Below are 20,236 nucleotides of genomic sequence, written 5' to 3' on the forward strand. Positions count from 1 at the left end.
TCAGAAACCAGTTCACAGCTGATTGTGGGAGTTATGTTTCTTCCAGCAGTTGTGTGTGTCTTAGCTTTGCTGTGATGGGGCACAGGAAAGTTTCAGGGGAGAATCAGCAGAAGCCAAGTCCCAGTTGATAAGGGAGCAGCTGCAAATAAGCTTCTGATCGACCCACTGCCCTGCTTGTAAGATACTGATTGCATCTTTTCCAAAGTAGGTAGAAACTGATCACTAATATTATCCCCCTCCAGCAGAAGTAATTAGTGTCCGTTCTTCCTGTCCTAAGCATCTCCTATGTCCCTGCAAGGCAGAGATTCAGGGAGAGGCAAAGGGGAAAGATGATCAGTTCAGAGCTAGCTTTTCTTCCTCCCTCAAGTTTCTTTCTTAGTTCCTGCAAGGCTGTGACACACTGAGAAGTTTCCTGTTCCTGCCACACTGGAATGAACAAATAAACAGGCATTCAGTCTACTGGCTCCTTGATCACTACTGGCAATAAGAAGGTGAACCAAACTGAAGGGCGTTCAACTATCCCCACTGGAAAGAAGCATGTGTGGGATGTGTAGGGTTTACCTTCAAACTAATTTCTGGCTCTGTGCCAATTTACAGCATTATCTTAAGTAGAGCCATGCCCCTTTAAGGCTACTTACTTCAGTGGACTTAGAAGGGTGTGGCTCTACTTAAGATGATACCATCAGAAAACCAAATGCCTTTCACTTCCTTCTCTACATCCTGACCACCTAGCACCAGATGAGCACTGACAATCCTGTCCTGAGACTGTGGATTTGGTAAATCTAAACCTCAACATGTTGAGGAAAGAACCACATTTAATTTTTAAACCAGGGATGTCAACCTCAATTGTTACAAGGGCTGGATATGACATAAATGTCACTTGGTTGGGCCAAGCCATGCTTCACCAGCCCAGATCAAGAGTGGGGGTTGCCTTGGCTAACTCGCGGGACGGATAAGAGCTCTCAGGGGGCCGGATCCAACCCTCGGGCCTTATGTTTGACACCCCTGCTTTAAACTAAAAAGGGCCAGCTCGCCAGGGGTCCAGGGGTTTGGGGTTCAAACCCTACAGGGCCCTAAGCATATATTCTTGATAATTAGTTTGCGCATTCCAGAGCTGAACATGGACATGAAATAAGTTCAAGTTAAACTCTGGATGAGGGCTTGTAGGGCTGTGGCATTTTGATAAAAAAGAGGAAATATTTATGACCTGTTTTTGATAAAGAGGGGGAAAATATCCTTTCTTCCATAGATAGAAGGGAAGAGATAAGGAAAAACTAGTTGAACTCAGTAGCTGCCTGAGGAAAAACGTTTTAACACTAAGTCAGAATGTATTGTTCATGGCAGTATATATTCTATCTAAACACAATCAGCATTCTTGCTGTAACTGTTCTTTCCCTTATTCTAGCTTTACTATGCATACCGGAAAATTTCCAGAAAATGGCCAGATGTGTTCATCTGTATAATGTGAAATCATATGTGAAATATGCATTTGATAAACATTCCTGAAAGTGCCTTACTAAAAACTGTTCACTCATTATCCCTCAGAGATATAGCCCTCACCACTGTCCACCAAGAAGTGGAAAGTAGCCCTAAGTCTGCATATGGACACCTTATGTTTAAAAACCACCTTTCCACCTTGTAGGAATGTTTAGAAATCAAGTCCAGAATGTGAAAGCAAGTAATTGTCATCTAGATTACTATGATAAGAACACGATTAGTGCAGCTGTACATCTCAGTGGGCTTTTTATAAGTAAGGTTAATTAAAAGATACTGTCATTAAAAGACGCTGTCAAGATCTTTGTTACCTGAGTGCCAGAGGAATAGCGAGCACTAGTTCTTGTGGTTGATGCCTTTACTGAACTATGTGGGCTCTCTGTCGGTAATCCTCCACAACAATAAGAATGTCTGAAGCACTTTCCATATTCCTTCCGTACCTGTGAGTAAAAGTGCTCATAAACATACACGTTCACACTTTCATTTTTTTAAACTGGATCACCCTATTCAAGAGATTTGAGAAATAACAATGCCAAACCAAGTTTCTTCAGAATGGGACCAAATGTAGATTTCCAGTTAAACAGATACATGTTGATGCCAAGCAGTATTATTTGTGTATTGGTCCTTTCCCTCTTGAGAATTGGTATGGTTTGGTAGATAAGAGTTGAAATGATATCACTTCAAAATTGCCAAGCCATTCCCAAATGCAGGCATACAATGATGCTGTTTGAACTGCAGATGGCTTCTTTGTAAGTAATTCATATGTTTGTTTTCCACTTAGCTGACTCCTGGTTGCAACCAAACACCAACAGTATCTAGAAGTGAACTACAAGAAGTATTTCTTGTCCAGTGATACATTCACACCTGTTCCAAGTAATGTGATCATATCAAATAATCTAAGGAGAACTGAAGGCTGCAAACAGCCTTCCTACTCTAGGGAAAGAAGCATTAAGAGAACTGAAAAACTGTCTTAACATTTGTTCAAGCTGCTAACTAAAGTTTAATTGAAAACGATTAAACCATTCAATATGTTTCTCTACAACTCTCTGATACAGTAACAGTGCAAAACTAAGCAGAGTTATACTCATCTAAACCCATTGACATCAATGTAATGGGATGACACTGTAAGATCTATATACTAATAGTGAAGTCGGCCAAAAATGAAGAAACTTAAATCCCGTGACTGGAGCTGTGCACGGGCAAAACAGATAGTTCTACAAACCTGAAAAGGCACCAGGTTTGCATAAAATACTGATATTTTTTTTAATGGGGGAGTGTAAAAACCCAAAAATTATAAATGAAGTGCCAGTAGCTTTAAGCAACAGATTCCCTCAGTGGCCTTTCCCAAGCAACACAGTATTCCAGGCTGAGTTTCTCAGGGGAGAAAAAAAGGCAAGGGGAGAAGATAGTGTCCTTTCCAGGCCTATTTTAGCCTTTGAAGGAGGACACATTAGGGCTAGGCCTGAGTTCTAGAGTTGCCAGCTCCAGGTTGGGGAAACTCCTGGAGATTTTGTGGTGGAGTCTGAGAACAGCAGGTTTTAGGGAGGGGAGAGGCCTCAGCTGAATATAATGCCACAGAGTCCACCCTCAAAAGATGCCATTTTCTCCAGGGGTCAGACCTCTATCGCCTGAACTTAAGTTCTAATTCCAGAACATCTCCCAGTCCCACCTGGAATTTGGCAAACCTGGGCCTGGCAGCAACAGAGGGGCAGATAAAGGTAGGTTGGCTGTTGGGTGGGAAGGAGATAGGCTTGTCAAGTCCTAGTTAGGAAATACCCGGAGATTTGGGGGTAGAGCCTGGGGAGGGGAGGGTTTGAGGAGGAGAGGGGCCTCAGGGGGTATAATGCCATAGACTCCATCCTCCCAAGCAGCCATTTCCTCCAGGGAAACTAAAGTTGCCAACTTCCAACTAAGGGTTAGAGATCACCCAGAATTACAACTGATCTCCAGATGACAGAAATTAGTTCCTTTGGAGAAAATGGCTGCTTTGGAGGGTGGACTCTATGGCATTATACCCTGTTGAAGTCACTTCCCCCCCACCAAACCTCACCCTTCCAAGGCTTCACCCCCAAATCTCCAGGAATTTTCCAACCTGGAGCTGGCATCCCTAGGGAGCTGATCTCTGCAGCTGGGAGATCTCTTGTGATTCCTGAAGATCTTTAGGTTCTACCTGGAGGTTGGCAACCCTAGAAGCAGGGGAAGGGGGATAGGCTATAGGGAGAGGGGGAAACAAGATGCCTCCTGCAAGTCTTTGTGGGTTCCCAATTGTTATTATATATTAGTATTATATATTATACAAAGATGATGAGGGAATATTTTGCAGTGGCCTCTTGTGCTCCACAGGAGTGATCCATGTTAAAGTTGCCCTTTTAATGTAAAAATGGGGTGATAGCAGTGGCAACAGCGGTGAAAACATGGCTCTACATTCACAGAAGTCTGGAGAAGGCAAAATCATCCTCACCTTTCTGTGGTTTTGCTCTATCATTCTTTCAATGGACGATGTTGTGACTTTATGGTACAGGAGTAACTTGAGTAAAATGTCAGGGTCAAAAACTGTGATTGAAGCTGGTTTAGGTGACTCTCCTTCTTCAGTGGCTGTTCATTAACAGCACTTTTTGCTTTACTCATTTACCAGGTTAAGGGAAAGGTGCCATCAAATGTGAAGACGATAGTAATGGGGGTGCATAAAATCTATTGTTCAGATGGCTTATGTGGGAACCCAGAAACATATTTTAAGTTCAATATGGTTGGTTAAGATCAGAAACATGCGGATCCCTAAACTTGTGGGAATTACAATACAACGCTACACTAGAACATCAGGAAAACATGGATCTAGATTGAACATATTTTAACTGCAACAGAAGCATATTACGAATCAGAAAGCATATGACCAGAAACGTTCTCTTTTTACCCAAGTACCACTCCCTGGGGCTGATTTTGCCTAATGTCTCTACTGCTGCGAATGAACATTATCTGTCGGTGCAGGCACACTCCACTGTCATTATTTCTAAATTATAGCCTGTTCAAAACTGAAGGAAGTTAACAGCACTATCATCTTGTCAGAACTGGAAACATAATAGTTTTCACTTTCACAATTCTATTTCTCTGTTCAATTTACTGACCAACTAGTAATAACAGAATAAAAAGTCTGCATTAGCTATGTATACAGCAGTTGAATGATATCCAGTGAAAGACACTGAAATTTTTAAACATTAAATGGCAACCTGAATGTTCGTTCAGGTATGAATCATCTTGCGCTAGATGAAGGTTTTCTATACTTGACTGGCACTTTAATATTGCTTTCTGCTGACTCCACATAACAGAAGAAACAGTGCACAATTCTAATAAGAAACAAAAAACTGAATACCTCTGGATTATATATATATATATATATATATATATATATATATATATATATATATATATATATATATATATATATATAATTTGTAATAACTTACACTAGAAATGATTTGCATCTCTAAGATTTTCCTTTCAAAATGTTTCCAGCATTCAGCTCATGCCCTGTTCTGATGCCAAAGAATATCTGTACCCAATTGACTATCCCATCTATTTTTTTTGTCATAAACAATTTTGTATGAATTTCTATAAAGGATGCCACACACAAACAAATAGGATGGCATGAAGGCTCATTCTGAAATGCTACACTTCCCAAAGGGTGCTTAACTCACTTTCTAAAAAGCAGCCTATCTCCAATGCACATTCAGTCAAATCCATTAAAATCCCCCGTGAATTACAAAGGGGCAGCATTTCATTAACGCGTGAACAACATTTTCCTTGTTAAAACTCTCTAGTAAAATGCCTACTGTAAAACTTTTATTCTAATATGACTAACAGCATTATAAGACACCAAGAATAGTGTCTTCTTTTTTGTGTTATTTTCTTATAACTTTCTTCCCATCTGCTCAAATTTTCTTAACTCTCTTGTAAACACTTAGGTATGTTATTTGTTTTCATTTATGGAAATCAAATGTGTTGCATCTCAACTGGAATGGAAATTAAGTGATGGGTTGCTTTGGCACAGGTAACAGTATGTTCAGCTTTGAGGATTCTCATTTTCACCTTCCTCTGTCAGTGTAATTTGTTTGACAATGGCTGCATTCAGAAGTTATGAATAAGCCACGGTTCATTTATGATGAGAACAGCCAGGAAATTCTCTGGTTCAAGAGCTCTCTCTTTTCTCTGCACTACACTGCGCGGCAGTAAAAATGAACTAATTTGCTGTGATGTCAAAATTGGGCACTTTAACAAATCATGGTTTGTTTCTTTCCTAAAAACCAGTATTCTAACCAGAGGACTTCTTGGCTTAAGACACCTGAATGCAGCCTATATAAAGATATGGTACTTTTGCATAGTGATAGCTGTTAGAATAGGGAACACTGGAAGCTGCCTTTATTTACTCTTCCATGGAAAGCTATATTTCACAAAATCAAAGTTTTCTATCTGATATTAACAAATTGGAACAAAACATTTTTTAAACCTAAATATATGAAATCAGAAGATTTTCATATTACAATGCTATTATCAAAACCAGTACATGGTAGATGGAGAAATACTTTCTATTATTAGCCTTTTTGAGTCTAGCTTCTGCTGAGAAGTTCAACTCCTGTCAATGAACAGTCTCCAAAATCAGCAAGAGGTATCATATCCGCGATGTTGTGCCACTAAAGATGATCAATGGCTATAAGTGCTTTAATGACCAATATTTCTGAGGGGTGATGTATATATAACTGCTATAGCACAATTTAGAAGTTAAATATGTTAACTACTTTTTCTGGGCTTTGTAGTAGTAATGTAAGTGATTTCAATTGATTTTTCCCCTTTTTGATTGACTAAGGAAGTTTTAATGTATATACAGTTTACCACATATTTCCTGTTCTCTTTTTCAATTATACATATAACCCATTATAAACCTGTGCCACAACCTGCTGACCTTCCTCTGACTATCATCCTGTTTTCTTTTAAATTTCCAACCATTACTACTACATCAGCTATCAATCTGTTTGCAATGGATCAACAATGAAATTTACCATCATCAAAGAATCAAATTCATTATGATGTGGTGACTTCAAAGTGACCAGATGGGAGGGCTATCACAAGAACAAGATTAAAGGGCAAAAATCAAATCAGATTCAGGACTTACTCCAGTGTGCAAACCACACTGGGAAAAGACCGGTGGAAAGTAGAATACAAGTTCTTTCCTGTAGCCACTGTTTTTACCTAAGTGCCCTTTAAAAAAGTTAGTTGAGATATTCTGGATGAAAATCAGAGAAAATGTGTAATGACTCACTTTCTTTTGGAGTGCGCAATGAAAGATGAAAATAAACATTCCTTGGAAAGCATTAAATACTGTGAAAAGGTATGCCATCACAATGGTTTCTTCGTTGACAAAAAGCAGCCCAAAAGACCATGTTAGGCCAAGAAGACACAGGAGAGCAAATGCACCTAGGACCCACGATCTGAAAAAGAACACTGGTTTTAATCACATTGTGGGGAAAAGTGCACACGGCAAACCCACATATGAACATTTTACTTGTTGTATTAGACTTTTACTAGCATACATATTCAAATGAAAAGCACTCTTGGATTTAACTTTTCATCTATTAAAAAAATAACAATTCCATTTGGTAGTTTTCACCTCCAGCGAAAACAGCAGTGGGCTTTCTTCTTACTCAAGTCTGCAAAAAATGGTCACAACTATTTTGAAGTGCAAGACACCCCTGCTTTATTATTTTTTTTCAAGCAGAGGCTGAAAACCCTAGTTTAGCTGGTAATGGAAGCCCATATTTTAACAACTGTGCTTGCATCTCACAAATACACAAAAAATATATCATGAATACACAAAGGTTAAATGGCAGATCAAAAGCAGATAACCTAAAGTTTAACACTCTGATTAGCTCAGCTAAACTGATGCTAGATGATCTAACTTTCATATGGAAGTGCCTCACTGAAATGTAAAAAAAAATACATGGATTGATCCATAAAAGAAAATCTTTAAAGGATATTGTCATGAATAAGTTTCAGGCGGGAAAAAAAGAAGAAATTGCAGAGAACAGTGCAGAATGAAGTGGGAAAGGGATTTTATTCAGTGCATTCCACATCTAACTAATGATCTTACTTGATAAATGGCTTATTATCTTCATAGCTAGAAGGCATTATAAGCAGAAAAGAGAAACAAAATGATTAGACAGAATTTATATTGAAATAAATAAGAAAGCATTTTAGTAATTTTATACAAAAATTAGTCAAAATTAGAAAAGTCAAAGTGCAGGTGCAAGCAGTTTAAAAAAATAAAAGGCATATAATAATTAAAAAATAGTTTAGCAAATGAGACATCTCTAGAGTAGTTAATCAAAATCAGGGACAATCCACAATGCTGTCCAAATTAGCAAAGTTTTAAAAAATCATGCTTGAAATTTGTTAATATAGGGTTCTATCTTACCCAGGTAAGTCCGTATTATAGTAGCCATCACAAACACGGTAATTACTGGTGTGGATGAAAAGACAGAAAGAAGAAGAAAAGGAAGAAAAGAGAGAGATGCTAAAGATTAGCTCTCTCTCTTATCATGCAACATGCAATGAAGCTGATACTGTGACCTATCTATGTTCAGTGATAATTCAACAGCCCAGCCCTAGTTACATTTTACTTGTAAGGCCCAATTATTTAAGCAGTGCTTACTGCCAAATAAAAGTGTTTTTTATTTTAAAAAATCCTGTCTTTCCAAAGCAAGTCTAGCAAAATAGGTAATACCTTATAGAACTAATGAAGGGGTAGGCAACCTACGGGCAATGGCTTTTATTCAGACCCAATAAGTTTCCTTCAGAGAGAAAAAACAACCCTAGGTATCCACACAAAGGCAGGTGTGGGCTAAAGATGGGGGAAGAGAAACTCGTGTTGCCTACCTGTGACCTAAACTGATCCACCACTGCCAGATTCTTATTAACTATCTTATTAACCAATCACACTACTCTCCAGAAAGGGGATCTGTGACTCTCATACATCACTGGGGTAAAAGTAAACATTTGTTAAATTAGCATAAATAGCATCAGATAATCTTCAAGATAACAGTGGTAATTTGAGCAAATTCTCTTAGGGGAATAGGATTATAAGCAGAGAAACTGCTGAGAATCCTTTAACTGTAGAGAATAATTTTGACAAAACTCATCAGAACACCAGCCATGCAAACAGGAACATCATTTTGAACTGTGTTTTAAATGCAAATAAAATTACTAGATTGCTGTGGAATTTCTTGGCAGCTGTTTCCAGGCAGGAGTTATTTAATTTTGACCCTTGCCTGTGACATTATAACAACAAAGGTGACGAAAGAAGGTCTGATGCTCTTTGGTTGGCATTGACAGCTATGGCTGCTGGGAGCCAAAGCCATGTGGTTCCTAATGGAGGCCAGCTTTCAATCAGTTTGAACAATCAGAAAAATAATCATAGTTCTTGGATTTGAACACAAAGCACTTACTTAATGTTTTCCAACCTGCTGGAGTCTGGTTTCAAAGTATTTGAGTGTTTCACCATTTTGCACAGTGTGATCACCAGGAAGATAAGATTCAGCTGTCAAAACAGATACCAATGAAATTAAACTATTTCAAGTAACAGGATGATGCTATAGACTAAATAAAGAAAAAACGGTTATTTTACAGCCTATCTGGTGGGCTAGTGACAGGACAGCTTCTTAATTCCACAAATCTGTTGCAAATAAGGATTAGATTAAGAATGGTCAAAGGCATTCAAGCACACATCTTATATTACTTTGTATGTTCCTTAACAATTAAGTTTCAGTTTAGTTTATATTCATTCTTCTTGATGTTAAACATTCTTAGGAAACTATTACAAACTTCTTATATGACTTTACAGTTTGGAGCGCTTCATACATTTTCAAAAATATACCTAAGCGTTGGAACCTACAAACCATGAGTGCTTTGCATTCTCCTTCTCACCGCAGCTTCCTGTGACCCCTGAAAAGCAGAGAAGACCCCACAAGGACAAAAAAAGCCATGTGGCGTGTGTGTGTGTGTATGCTGCAATGAGGAAGAATCAGGAGAAACTGTGTCCCTCCCACTTCTGTCAGCACAACCTTTTTTGCCAGCACAAGGTCTGTACAAACTCGATTGATTGTCCTGCCTCACTGTAGTTCCTTGTGCCACTTAGCTTTTTATCTACAGAGGTTCCTTGACCCTTGGAAATGCATTTTTGTGGGTAACAGGATGCTGCCATGGAAAGGGGAAGGCAGGAGATTGCAACAGATTGAGTTATTCCTTGTCCAACTGCTTCCCTTTGCTTGCAAAATACATGTAACTAAAAAAAAATATCACAAATGTTTCATTTGTACTACAAAGCAGAGCAAACCTCTTTGGTACTACAAAGCAGAGCAAACCCTTCTTCTGGGGGACACTTAGCCTCTTCCCTTTGGGAATATGGGATTGCCTCACAGTTGTAATTAGAGCGGCATTCCTTTCCGGCCCAGTCTCTATCACTGACAAAAGATTTTTTTTGTTTTTTGCAAGCTGTGTATCAGTACCTAGAGTCTTCAAACTCCTGTCTATGAGAAGTCCTGGAACTTTCGATTTCAAGTGTCAGCAGCTGTCCTCCTAACCAGGAGGACAGAGACATTTTACGTGAGAGGCAATACAGGCCCTTCCTGAAAATGTGCCTGTGCTGTTTGAGAGCCAGTGTAGACTTGGTTCTGTAGCATCACCATGGCATCTCTTCTCTTGCTCTGCACTAACCAACACAGGATTTATTCTGGCATTGGTAATTCTTGGGGTGTCTTTGGTGTACAATGGCATGACTAGTGACAGTTAGTGCAATTGAGAGGGACACGGTTACAGTAGTTGTCAGTGTTACTATGTTACTTCCACTGGTATTGTTTTGATTTTGACTGTGCTGGCAGGACATATTAGGATTGTAATTATGTTACACCAACGTAAGCTGACTATAGGAGGTGTTTGCAAGTCAGGGCTGTTCATATTTTACTTCAGTTGCTTTGTTCCCTCACAGCAGCACTGGACTGATATAAGCAGAACAACTTGAGCCAGGAGCTTTTGGATCTCAGCACTGACAAGCTCTATGAATTATGAAGTCCCGAAAAGCAGCTTTCATACCACAAACATTATTGACAGTAGGGCTGTCGATTCGGTTCGGCTTGAACCGAAAAACAGCAGAATTTCCCGATTCTGCGGTTTTTAGTTCGGGACGAACCAAACTCAAAAATGGCGGGAAAACGAGTTTGGGAGTTCACGAATAAATTCGGCAAATTCGGGACGCAGCATAATAACCGTCAGTAAGCAGCATTCTCCCCCGACCAATTGGTGGCCAAGCTGGGTCTTCTTCTGGCCAATCAGTCAGGATTGAGTACTGGAGGAATCAGCTGCTGCGCGGCCTGGCCGGGGAGAGAAAGAGGGGGGGTGAGTGTGCACATTCGCTCCTTTCCATGGCTGCAGGGGGTGCATTTTTGGGGGTAGAGACCCCAAACTTTCAGCAGAGCTTCAGACGAGCCTTTTTTAAGAGACCCCCCAAGTTTTGTAAACATTGGGTCAGGGCCCCCCGAGATATGGGCTCCACCCCTTTTCCCTCCCCCCTTTTCCATTTCCGTGGCTGCAGGGGGTGCTTTTTTGGGGGTGCAGCCACGGAACTTTCAGCATAGCTTCAGACGAGCCTTCTTAAGAGACCCCCCAAGTTTTGTAAAGATGTGTTCAGTGGGGGCAGAAATATGGGCTCCCCCCTTTTCTCTTTCCGTGGCTGCAGGGGGCACATTTTTGGGGTGCAGCCGCCAAACTTTCAGCATAGCTTCAGACGAGCCTTCTTAAGAGACCCCCCAAGTTTTGTAAACATTGGGTCAGGGGGTGTCGAGATATGGGCTTTCCCCTTTTCCCTATTGGGATGAATGGATCACCCGATCCTGTATGCATCTCCAGAGCGGCAAATCCAAGGCAAAACCTCCCGTGCTTAAATAGAATTGTATTGGATTACCCAAAAATGCCCCCACAGAGCTGCGGAAAGGCGCGGTTGTGTTTTTAATGGTGGAACAGAAGACAGCCACAGTAAGACCCCTTTGGGGGCTTTAATCTATAATTTTTCTCCTGTGTGTGTGTGTGGGGGGTGAAGCAGAGTCTGTGTATGTGTGGGGAGGGAGCAGTTTCTGCGGGGGGGGGGAAGCCAAAGGGGGCTTTCGCCTGTTCTGCCTGGGGTGTGTGTGCCCCCTCGAGTCTCTCTCTCCCTGGTTTGAGGGGGGGGGCTTCAGTTGTGTGTTCTCAGGTTTTCCCTCATTCATAAGATCGGTTAGGTCTATTTTGATGCTTGCTCAAAACTGGTTTTCAAATGGTGACTTAAAGAATGCATGTGCTTGGTCCCGAGTTCGATGCAAAAGGTAAATTCCACCCCTCCTGCTCATTATGCATAGCTAGCTGCCTCTGTCCCTTTCCATGGTTTGCAAACTCCCAGGTGTCAGGTGTTGCTTTGCATGGTTGCAAACGTGTTGCTTTGCATGGTTGTGTTGCTTTGCAGTTGTGTTGCTTTGCCAACTTCTTCGCACCTGCCCCACCCTTGCTCCCCGCAGCTCAGCTGTTTGTCGGGGCTGGGAGCTTTGTGCGTGGGTGGCAAGCTCTGCTCAGAGATGCACATTAAGGGTGGGGGGACCCCTTTCGGGGCCCATATCTCAGCCCCCCCCTGACCCAATCTTTACAAAACTTGGGGGGTCTTGCAAGAAGGGTCCTTTGAAGCTCCGCTGAAAGTTTGGGACTTCTACCCCCAAAAATGCCCCCACAGAGCTGCGGAAAGGCGCGGTTGTGTTTTTAATGGCTTTATTCGGCCGAATTTTTTCACCGAACTTTGAATTCGCGCCGAATTGCAGGGACCCGAAGCGGGGGAGTTCGAACTTCGGCATATCCCGAATCCAGACGGGCTGAATTTGGCCGAATCCGAACTATACCGAATTTTTTTTCAACAGCCCTAATTGACAGCAATGATCTATGAGATCATAACTTACATTACACTACTCATGCAAGTAGACTGCACCCAGGATTAAAGAAAGTGGTTGAGAGTGCTGAAGGAATCAGTCCACAGTGGCACACACACACACACACACACACACACACACACTTCCATCTCCATGGATGTTGGTCCAGGATTCAAGACCAACACATAATGGATAACTAATAACTAGTAATGCAAAGATTTTGCAGGCTGTATTACGAAGGAAGGAAGGAAGGAAGGAAGGAAGGAAGGAAGGAAGGAAGGAAGGAAGGAAGGAAGGAAGGAAGGAAGGAAGGAAGGAAGGAAGGAAGGAAGGAAGGAAGGAAGGAAGGAAGGAAGGAAGGAAGGAAGGAAGTCTGACAACAGCTCCTGAACGGAATATGATGTAGGTGAAAATGGAAGAATACAGCAAAAAAACTGCAGTTCCCTAGCAAAGTAACTATGACAACAGAGCATATGATACTTGTTCTCCACATATCTGTGAAATATGATATAATTTAAAGCATCACCAAACCAAAGAAGACTAATTCACTACCTGAAAACAATATTCAGACATCCTGCTTTTTCTATGCTCTAGGTACCTATTGAAAAATTATTCAATTTTTGCTTTAAAAAAGCCACTGAGAATATACATCCCTCTGTATCAGTCACCTCCAGACATCGGGGGGGGGGGAAGTTATTTTAAATAATTTGCTCTCCAGGATACATTCATGAGTCAAAGAAATTGGGAGCTTGCCATTTTATCATATAATATGGAAAGAAGAAAGTGCAGGGGAATTTGCTGAAAAAGAATGCACTCTTATAGTTAATGATTTCCTCTTCCAATTTCAGTTAAAATAGAACTATATACAGAAATGTATTGCTTATTTCCCATTCTACTAATTTTTATCATTGTTATCCAGCTAATTACTCACAAAGCATGAATATTGGGGTAAAAAAAAAGTGTCTTGCATACTTCATTTTTAAATGTAAGACTATTTTCCGTAGAACATTCCTAGTAATTTACAGCATTATATAAGTGGATGGCACTTGACTGGGCTATGCACATATCTACTAGGATCAGGGCATTGGTCTTTGTCATACTTTGTCATACTCTGGACTTTTCATTTATCTTGGATATGGTAAATATAAAATTTTACATATCCTCCATATAACTGGAGAAATATCTAACTTTCAAAAATCTCCATTATACTCAAAAAGAAAGTTATTTTCTTACTGCCTGCATTTTATCCAGCAGATGAAGTGAAACATTTAGTATTTTATTTATCACCAAAGTGATATTTGACCAACTGAGGGAAAATAATGCCAATTTACAGAGGCAGGTGATAGACTTCTCAGCTGTGGAAACAGAACTGTGAAGAAAATCTTTATATCAGTAAAAATTACACAGGTAATTTATCAGGTTTGTGAAGATCCCTCACAGAAGCCTCCTATAAACTATAACCAACCCACTATGAATGGGATGAATGAATCTGGAGGAAACAGAAGTCGAAATACATCCTTTTCAAACCAGAACTTACAAGGGTACCCTGTTTGTTTTATAGCCATCAACCTGCTCAATTGAATCACATTCACCTGAGCTTAGCAGCTTGAAATTCATTCCACACAGCCTGAAGTGCTGACATGGATATGATAAGACAGAAGAACAGAAACACCACTCTGAAGTAACCTAGCTGAACTGCACATGTTCTGACCCTGTTTGTCCTCCCTGGAGCTTTTGTTACCTGGCAAATGCAGCTCTAAAATTGCTCTTGTATCTCTAGATCTTTGCTCTTAGCCATGCAGAAGCCTATTTCACCCTGGGACTGGAAGCCAGAGAGGTGTTCTCTGAAGAAGGCTTCTAAATGAGTGTGCAAGCTGAACTCTCCCTGAACTTAATTAATTATTAAAGACGCAGATGGAGCTGTCCGGATGATAAGAACAGCTCCTGACGTGTCATGATCCAAGCTTTCATTAAATTATTTCAGGCATACTAATGGTTTTCTGCTGCTCATTACTTCCAGGAGTTCTCTTCATAGATATAATAACCCTAGCGCCCATAAACATCGAGTCTGAGGGAAAAATCAACCGATATCCTTTGTAGGCACAAACAAGCATAGGTATCATTGGCCATGATTCTGCGCAGAATTAGGTACGCATAAAGAATGTGCTTAAATGTGCCAAAGTCATTACTGAATTATGGCCATAGAAGGCTACTTACAGACTACACTAAATACACCTCTTGCTTCAATGCATATGATGTATCTGTACCAAAGCTCTTTTTCCTAGATCATATAAACTGTCATAACAGTCCCATAAATCAGGGTGGATTGGATTTAAATCAGATCGATTTAAATCCCAGTTTTCTACATAAAGACTCATTCTTGCTGGTATAATCTTAATATTTACACCCAGATGGTTTCCTTTTTAGAATAATAACTTTTCAGATTAGTTTTACAGTTGTACCAACAATTACTGGTTTAGTTATACTATCAGAAATACTTAGATAATTAAGCAATTATTGCGAGGTGAACTACCTCCTGTTTCATTCGGGCCACCAGGCCTTGCATTTCTTTACTCCAGTGTTTGCATTTTGCACGCATGCCTGTCTTACCCATAGGCAGAGGAACTTCATTAACACATTCCCAAACTGGGTCTCTTTTATAGCCTTTTGTCATTATAGATTTTCTCCTCCAGGGAGAGAATAATATGATAAACCTCAGGCTATACACACAAAGATCCCAAGAACTGTGGAGTATTCTGCTCAAAAGTTTTCCCTTTCATTTTTACTGCTTACCCCTCCCTCCTCACATTTAGCTCTTTGTGCAGATCTATTCCACTCCAAACAATCTTCTATTCATTGAACTTCTTGAAACTTAGCACTTAAGAAGTAAGGGGTTGATTCTGTGAACATAGATTTGCAAAGGAACAAAGGGGTTAAAGTCTTTTTCTCACATCTGTATGTTTATTTTATAACATTTTTGCTGTGAAGAAGAGGCATGTTATGAACTTTATCAAATACATGAATTTCTGCACGTTGATCAATAACTGTCGTTTCGCTGCTCTTCAGTAGATGGTAACTTCTCTGCTTTCTTATCATAATAACCCTTAAAAATGAAGCCATCAAATGTATAATCTAACAACCTGGTCTTATGAGTCATCTTGTTGAGACAACAGCTTATGGAAACTGATACTAAAGTGACAGTGCTAACAAAAGAGGGCAAACTGTTGCCTTTGGCTAGTGCTTGACTTCACTCTGGGTGGGATCAGCCATTTGCAGTTCTGTGCCTATGGTTCTGTCCTGTCCCTGGTGCAGGTTAATTACAACATTTGTGGGAGTTGCATCTTCCCAGCCCCTTAGGTCCAGAAGAAACATAGTGGTCAGCACTTGCAAGTATTGGGGGGGGAGGGAGCTGCTTGGAAAGTGGGTCCTAACCAAAAGAGAAATCTGGCCCTACTTTCTTGGCATATAATGGCAACCTGCAGTAGAACTTGGTACTTACCCTAGCCAAAGAATGCTCAAGAGCGACTAATGCTATATAGCATAACCACTTTGGCTATCTAAAGGAAGCCTGTAGACGCCAGGCCTTGAACATGTATGTCAAAGGCAGAAAAGCATCATTAAGATTGTGTATTTATAGGAGAGGAATAAAATCTCCAAATTGCAAGTGTAAAAAAACCAGCTCTGTGACTGAATTAAAAAAGGTTTATAAACCTGTATAATGTTAACAGATTGTTCGAACCTAAAGCACAACAATGAAGTGGAAGAAGACTTTTTTCTAATGATTTCATTTAGGACCACTATAATAAGCACAGCAGGACATCATTCAGATATTCCGAAACCTTTCATGTAATCTAGAAATGTGTTCTGTAAAATTCAAGTTGACATTCTCAATATTCCGCTGGACATGTATACTCTGCATGAGAGGTCATATCCTAGCCTCCAGCCATACTGTGTGTGGCACACTATTTGTGTTAAATAGGAGAAGCAGCAATAATTCTAGTACTGCAATCATCACAAAGCCAGATCTTTACAAGGATTATAATCTTAAATCCCTGAATGCTGCTGATAATGTATGTACATTAATGTGCGCACACGGCTATTCTTCAGTAACACTGTTCTGGAATCATTACACTTTTTTCTTTTGGTCGGGACGATTAGAGGGCAAAGCAATTGCCAGAGAAGAATTACTCCCAGGAACTGTGCAGTGATTGCTACCTGCTGTTTCATATTTTTTTGAAGTTGGGAATACTGCTCCCAAAGGCCTTTCACTTCTCAGCCTAAATGATTTGCAGGAGGATAATAATGTCATGGCCGGTAAATAATAGTAGACTCTGAGTTACATGGTCAATATGATTAAATGTCCCTCACCCTGATTTTCACTGTGACCTGGTTATGAGGAAACACCAATATCTGCAGCAATGCCCAAGGCCCACACAAACGGCAATGTTATTTAAAGAGAGCGAGAAAAAAAAAAATGAAGTGCTCGTAGTAAATAATGCTGCTGTTTTAGTTAAAAGGAAAAACGGGGGCTGCTACAGGAGCTGCACACTGAATTGACTGTCGAGACACAAGACAAATTCTGGTTCACCCATTACCATTGGCCACTTTATTTAGTCACAGGAGGTGGCCCCCTGGATTGTACAGAACACCATGTGAGATACTCTCAGTAACACAAATCTGGAAAGTACTTTTTGCTACTTCGGAGAGAAAGGACATTATCATAGCTGTGATCTGGGAGAAGGCTAGACCTGTTTTTTGCACCGTGCACAACAGAAAACAAGAGCCGCATAGTAAGAAAATGGTCAGCTGCAGCATATGCCACCAGCTTGCAGTATTTCTTTTAAAGTATCCCCCAAAGGCGTGCATGGTGGTATATTGAATCAAAAACTGCCACTTTTAAATTACGATGCCAAAGTTGGGGCAGGGGAGCAAGGATGAGGATGGTTTTCATTAATTCCTAGACCCTGAAACTATGGCTCCCTTGAGTCCAAGAACTGCACTGTCTCATGTTTTCTGTGCACGCTTACATCAATTGTGACACTAGAGAGACAAAAGGAAGACTCCTTAAAAGAGAGCCTTGTTTGTGAAATGTGAATAATTTGCTTGATACACAATGGACATTTTTTATATGCAGAATGGAGAGGAAAGGAGTTCCTGTGTAACAAAAGTAGTCTTCTAATGTGGCAAAGAATGCTCCTGAAGAGGCATCACTAAAAAGAGTTCCTCAGAATGCAACAAAGCCTAGAACACCTCTGAAAACTGCTAAACTGTGAAATTATTAGTTGGCAGTATTTTTATCGGCTGTTTACAAATGAGAATGCACAGAACATTTTTCTCTATCAAATCTGCTCACACAGTGATGCAGCTAGAGCCAGGACTTTTTTATGGGCTATACAAACTGTGCATATCACATGAGCTGTACTGAGAACAGCTCTCCTCTGAACAGCATTGCCTAAACAGTGGTAACCATAGGGATTGATGTTAGCTGCCACACAGGCTCATATAACAGCATACAGAACTGGGCTGCAGGACTACAGCAGGCCTCAAGATTAATTCCTTCTTGGGAAAAATTAATTTTGCATCAACGCATCTGGCAATGGCATAAACAATTAACTCTGATATAATCACTTTGATTACTTTTCAGAAAATGCTGGGAAAGCAACACCAAAAGGATCCTTATGGATTTGTATGAGGGAGTGCTGGCACAGCGCAAAACGCAGTTTAATGCTTGAAACGGAGCATTGCCTGGATAGCCCACCCTTTGCAAAATATGCATAAGCTACTCCAAGATCCTTTGAAGAAAGAATAAGGAGCAACTGGAACAAATAAATGAATGAATTAAGCCAACTGTAACCATTCAGAAAATCACACGTAATATGCCCCTCTGATTAGATGGGGAAACCACGTGCTTTCTTAAATGTAGCTAATAACAGCCATGGGGTGACTGATTAAATTTTTTTTAGTTACTAATATGACATAACAAACACACTGACGGAAAGATTACTAGATACTGTAACTATGAAAACAAATTTGTACATAAATATATGTTTATGCATATATATCATAGATGTAATGGCAGTCAAATTAATTCATATTTATTCTCTAAAGTTAGTATTATTATCAAAGATTTAGTGGGGAACAGACATTGTTATCATGTATATGATTTTCAATGTATTTTGGTACTAATATATTATGAATATTATGCAGGAATTTTAAAAGGTTACTTATTATATAAATGCATTGTGAGGTAGTTTTGGTTAGTTGTTGGGATACCATCCCCCTTTCTATTTCCTGCTGTCCAGGAAAAGGGTCTGATGTATATGTTGCTAGCAGCTGCTGTGTCACTATTCTCACATCACTCTAGTAACATTTGAAGGAAGACAAAACGGTAGCACGATTATTTTAAACACCTTGCTCAAAACTAGAAGACAAATAAAAGAAGCTCAAATGTATTAAGGAATTGTGAGTGAACTAACACAAGGGTTAATAATTCATATATCATTACAATTTTAATACATTCTGATAGCTACTGCTCATCAGGGGGATGATTGTTCAAATGGCTACTTTGGCACAAACAGGAAAGTTCTCACTATGTCCCAGCCTTGTAGGCACTCAGAGAAAAGCGTGGGGGTGGGGGAGAAGAGACGCTGGTGCTCAGCTGATCATTCTCCCCCCCCCACACTTCTATTTGGGTACACTGGAGATGCTTAGAGTGGGAAGAGCAAAGCTAACTGCTTCTCTCCCAGCTGAGGAGGGGAAACATTAGTGATTAGCTCCTCTCCATTTGGGGTGAGGCGGGGACAAACTGACCCCACCAAGTTTGAGAGGGAACAGAAGCAATCAGCAGCTTATCTCCTTGGGAGCTTATCTCCTATTTGGTGGGTTTTCAAATTGTCCAGTGCAAGATGAGCATAACCAGAATTGCCTCACTGTTTGGTCATGAGTGCCAAACAGGGTGTGGTTAACTGCCAAGCAAATTTGCTGCGAAATTCACAGCGTTCCTAGCACAGAAGTGCATTGTGCTTAAATATATACCTGTGGATTTCTTACATGCAAGGTGTGAGGTGCCCCCTTGGCCTGCCTGAGCCCCTTGCCCTCCGCTGTGGTCCTGGAGGTATTCGCTCGGCCTCAGAACAAGGTGGGCCTTGCAAAAAAAAGAGAGGTCCTGACTCCCTGGCTGTCAGGTATAGCCTCTTCTGGCAGACCCTCCAGCCTTCTTTCCCCCTAGCCACTTGGGCATCCCTCCTTTTTATTCTCTTTCCCTCCCCTGTCCTTCCTTGTCCATTTCCTCCCCCCCCCAACCATGATCTGTCTAAGCTGGGTAGCATTCTGCCCTTCCTATCTCCCCACCACCCACATTCCTTAACCCTCACTCTGCCCCTCTCTCCTCTGGCTGGCTCTCACTTGGTTCCTTTGCCGCTCTCAGTACTGGTTGCCTGCGAGGAGGCTTGCCCCGTAGCCTCCTCCCGCCATTCTGCCTGCCTGCTGCTTCCTGGGGCCTCTTTCCTGTTGGCTGGGGGAGAGACGCAGGCCCAGGCCTTCCCCTATGATGTGTGCAAGTCGCTGGTGAGCTGGGTGGCAGCAGAGCAGCTCTCAGGCCCTCGGACCGTGCTGGCATCTTTCCTCGCCACCGTGGCTCTGTGCCTCTCCCCGCTCGAGCTCTGGAGGGCTCCCCAGCACGAGACCATGACACCAGTAAGTGTGGGGGGCGACGCACTGGGGAAATTCGGGGAGGTGGACCCCAGACACAAGGA

At 41.0% G+C, this 20,236-nt stretch overlaps 1 protein-coding gene across 18 annotated transcripts in view; it reads right to left on the reverse strand.

Annotated features, from left to right (window-relative positions):
• The window catches only part of ADGRL2 (adhesion G protein-coupled receptor L2), a 168,062-nt gene that overhangs the window by 10,384 nt on the left and 137,442 nt on the right, over positions 1-20,236 (reverse strand). For 10 of the 18 annotated variants that reach the window (XM_056845416.1, XM_056845415.1, XM_056845400.1 and 7 more), the window contains 5 exons: positions 8,988-9,079; positions 7,958-8,002; positions 7,634-7,660; positions 6,806-6,974; positions 1,806-1,934 (listed from right to left, as the gene is read on the reverse strand). In XM_056845416.1, coding sequence (XP_056701394.1) covers positions 1,806-1,934; positions 6,806-6,974; positions 7,634-7,660; positions 7,958-8,002; positions 8,988-9,079 — 462 coding nt within the window. The remainder of the gene's footprint in view (positions 1-1,805; positions 1,935-6,805; positions 6,975-7,633; positions 7,661-7,957; positions 8,003-8,987; positions 9,080-20,236) is intronic. The other 8 variants (XM_056845407.1, XM_056845404.1, XM_056845403.1 and 5 more) reach the window with 1 other exon arrangement.

This window comes from Euleptes europaea, chromosome 2, assembly GCF_029931775.1.
Source record: "Euleptes europaea isolate rEulEur1 chromosome 2, rEulEur1.hap1, whole genome shotgun sequence".
Classification (NCBI taxonomy): Eukaryota; Metazoa; Chordata; class Lepidosauria; order Squamata; family Sphaerodactylidae; genus Euleptes; species Euleptes europaea.